This window comes from Salvia miltiorrhiza, chromosome 3 (assembly GCF_028751815.1).
Source record: "Salvia miltiorrhiza cultivar Shanhuang (shh) chromosome 3, IMPLAD_Smil_shh, whole genome shotgun sequence".
NCBI classification, from domain to species: Eukaryota; Viridiplantae; Streptophyta; class Magnoliopsida; order Lamiales; family Lamiaceae; genus Salvia; species Salvia miltiorrhiza.
In genome coordinates, this window is record NC_080389.1 from 12,789,684 (window position 1) to 12,793,225 (window position 3,542).

The window sequence follows — 3,542 nt, forward strand, 5'->3', positions numbered from 1 at the left end:
TTTAGAACAAAAACATAATTATTAACCTTAATAATGAAATAATCAACCCCAATAAAGTTTTTTAATTTTAACATTGAAAATTAGAATAGAAAAAACTTATAATTCCCAATTGAGTGTGATCAACCCTAATCGATATTTAAAATAATACAAGAAAATTGAAGAAAATCTAAGCATGGATTAGACAAGTAAGATATCTAGAAGAACCCATGAATCTCTCTGCTGTAATAATAATAACCTATTCCAACTAGAATTCACAATCAAAACTATCATCTCTTCGCATATAAAAACTAGGAAGCTATGTATAAATTAAACTGCGATCAAATTGTAAACGAAACCTAATTAACTCTTGCAGATGGATTTTCTGAACAAGAAAACCGGCAGCTCTGTACATTCTCTCCATCTCCATCAAGAAATCATCGAAGAAGAAATATTGCCAAGATTGCCTGTGAAATCACTCTTGAGATTCAGGTGCGTTTCGAAATCGTGGCACTCTTTAATAGGCAGCGAACGTTTCATCAAAACTCACCTCAAGAATTCAACAAACAACCAAAATTACGCTCATTGGAAAGTAATCTTGAACTCTAGAAAACATGGAATGGTCCACTGCTCTATGCTCTCCTACTTGAATGAAGAGAGGGTAAATTTATCGCCCATCGATGATAATCTGATGATCACTACTGATCTCGTTGTGGGTTGTTGCAATGGGCTTGTGTGCGTTGTCAACGCCGATGAGTTTTGCTTCTTTGTGTTGAACCCAGCCACTAGAATCTCCATCGAACTACCCGAAATAGACCACCTTATTCATCATCTTCAATTTACGAAATTAGGGTTTGGTTGGGAAGAAGAGAGTGGCGCATACAAGGTGTTTGTTGGTGTGTTTTATGAATATGGTGACGAGAGATTGGGTAAGGTTTACAGCTCGAAGACGAATTCATGGAAGACGGTGGAGCACGGGTGCCTCGACTGGCATTGCACTTCAGGGAAGTTTGCGTGTGGGAGGCTTCACTGGGTCGCAGTGAGTGGCGGACATACATATATTGAATCCTTCGACTTGAAGAGTGAGGTGTTTGAGACGATGGAGCTACCGTGCAAATTACGAAAAGGCGACGGGATTCGCCCGTGGCTGTGGGTGATAGAGGGATGCCTTAGTGTGGTGTGTGATGATTATGGTAATGGGAAACGCAGAGTTTGGATTATGAAGGAGTATGGAGTGAAGGAGTCTTGGGTGGAAGAGATCTCTAAGCCAAGCAAGAAAATTAGACGTTGTTGCGAAGCGTTTTTCTATCCTGAGAGTTTAGTCTCACCAATTCCTCAAGATAATTTGCACTAGCTAGGTTTCTCGAGTTTGTAGTTTTTCTTTTTTTTTCCTTTTGTCTTTTTTCCTTTCTTCTGCTATTTATTCAATTGCTCGTTTTGAGTTGAAACTAGTCATTGTGCTCTTGTTTCTTAGCCTAAATTGAATAGAGTTCTTTTGGGAATGTACGATGACAATTTTTATGTTTAATTTCGGCAGCTAAAGAACATTACTTGTTCAGCTGCATTTAAGATCTAGTGTATTAATTTGCATAAATTTATATTATAATTTATTTAAAAATAATAATTTGCATTAATTGTGATCCTACAAGGAGACGTACGTACTGGTTAAATTGGAATGAGATTAAGTGTACCATATTTTATGTCTCACTTCGTGTCCCACTTTTAATTTACTTATTTTTTTATTTTATTTTTAGGAATTATATTTTTTTCTTCAAACTCAATTTTATATACTTTAGTTTAATTTTGTGATTATTAACTAGGGTTTATTCCATCAAATTAGGGTATATAATTATTTTTTATTATTTAATTTCACTTTTATTAGCTAATAATTGATTGATAAATTCAAAGTCATGGTATATATTTTTTTAAAAATTTAATTTTTTAAAATAAAATTTAAGTATAATTCATAGTATTATAATAAATTTTATTTTTATAAAAATATTTTTAAAATAATAGATATAAGAATAGAACATAGTGGTACACATAAAATTGTGGGATACTGGACGTCATCCCGGTTAAATTGAGCCCATATCGCACAGGAAACTATATATAAAACTGTTACCTTCGCCTCTTCAAATACAAAAACCTATAACCCTCGAAACATATACCGAAGCTTTGGCTATGGAGATCGCAAAAAGTAGTCGAAAGTCTCTCCATCTTCCCGAAGAAATAAGGTCCAAATTGCCAGTGAAATCACTCTTGAGATTAAGGTGCGTCTCGAAGTCATGGCTGTCTTTAATTGGCAGCAAACACTTCATCAAAATTCAATAAAAACCCCATCTTTCCCCCATCATACAGAAGGATCTTTTTGCTAGTCCTGTGCAATGTTCTCTGCTGTCGTTTTTGAGCAAACTAACGAATACTATATAGCTACATAATAAGGATATAATACACAATCTATATTTTAATGTTATTTTTCTACGTGACCTACGTACCTTGGTTGTGGCAACAATACCAGTAAAAGTATCAAGTTGAAAGTTCATCATTAATTTCTCTCTCTCTCTATTCTATCTGTTTCTCTTACAATTTTGCCCATCCATTTTTAAAATCCTAGCTTCGTCCTAGCCGCACTTTAGATTGGCCTTTCTACTGGCTGTTTAATGGAAGTTTGAGGTGTCGATGAATGAGCCCTTTTGATTCCTTGTTGAATTTTTATATTTATTATATACTTTTTTATATTTTATCATTGTTGTACGTTTAACAATTTTTATAATCTTTTACTTTTTCATAGTTTACTGAAATAATTAATGCAGCAAATATGGTGACTTTATTGGCATATTTACTTTATAGTATATTTTTAACATTTTCTTGGGGCCAATTAGTGCAGCACCATGTGCATAAAGATGTGCCTTATCCCCGCTTTATTCTTTCACCAAAGCAAATACTAATATTTAATATTGTTTGGATAATAATTGCGGTGGTAATGGAACTATCCTTCCCAATATAATCTAACTTAATTAGTTAAGCCAATACCTAATTAACTTAATTTGGACAAAATTTAGCAATTTTATGATCGATCAGACATGGTAGCGGAAGCGGCAATCTCATCTGCAGTCGAACTGCTCAGCGATCTGCTCATCCAGAAGGTTAAATCCCTGCGAGGCGTCGAGCCGTCTTGCCCACCCCGCCCCAAGCCCCGTCGTTTCTTCGCACCATCGTGCCCGTCGTTTCTTCGCACCATCGTGCCCGTCGACACCAGCGACCGTGCCCACGACGGTCGATTGCCCCCGCCCGTGGGCACGATGGGCACGACGGGCCGAGGGGACGATGGAAGCTCACGATAAATGGCTCGAACGTGGTCACGACCGCCGTGAACTCCGGAATGTCATTAATGAAGTGCAGATTTGTTAAATCTTTTCGGTTGGGACTAGGAATAACTTTTGTGATGAAGAGGTTGTTGGTGATAATAATTGTGGGAGCTTGTAAATCTTTTCGGTTGGGACTAGGAATAACTTTTGTGATGAAGAGGTTGTTGGTGATAATAATTGTGGGAGTAGTAGTTTAAA

At 36.3% G+C, this 3,542-nt stretch overlaps 1 protein-coding gene across 1 annotated transcript; it reads left to right on the forward strand.

Annotated features, from left to right (window-relative positions):
• The first annotated feature begins 352 nt into the window (after positions 1-352).
• LOC131018355 (F-box/kelch-repeat protein At3g23880-like) lies at positions 353-1,545 on the forward strand. The gene has a single exon (XM_057947085.1). The coding sequence runs from the start codon at positions 353-355 to the stop codon at positions 1,328-1,330; it is 978 nt and encodes a 325-aa protein (XP_057803068.1). The 3' UTR covers positions 1,331-1,545.
• The last annotated feature ends 1,997 nt before the right edge of the window (positions 1,546-3,542 follow it).

Bases quoted from the DNA above. Each gene is read 5' to 3' on its own strand.
- LOC131018355 (XM_057947085.1), top strand. From the start codon at position 353: ATGGATTTTCTGAACAAGAAAACCGGCAGCTCTGTACATTCTCTCCAT.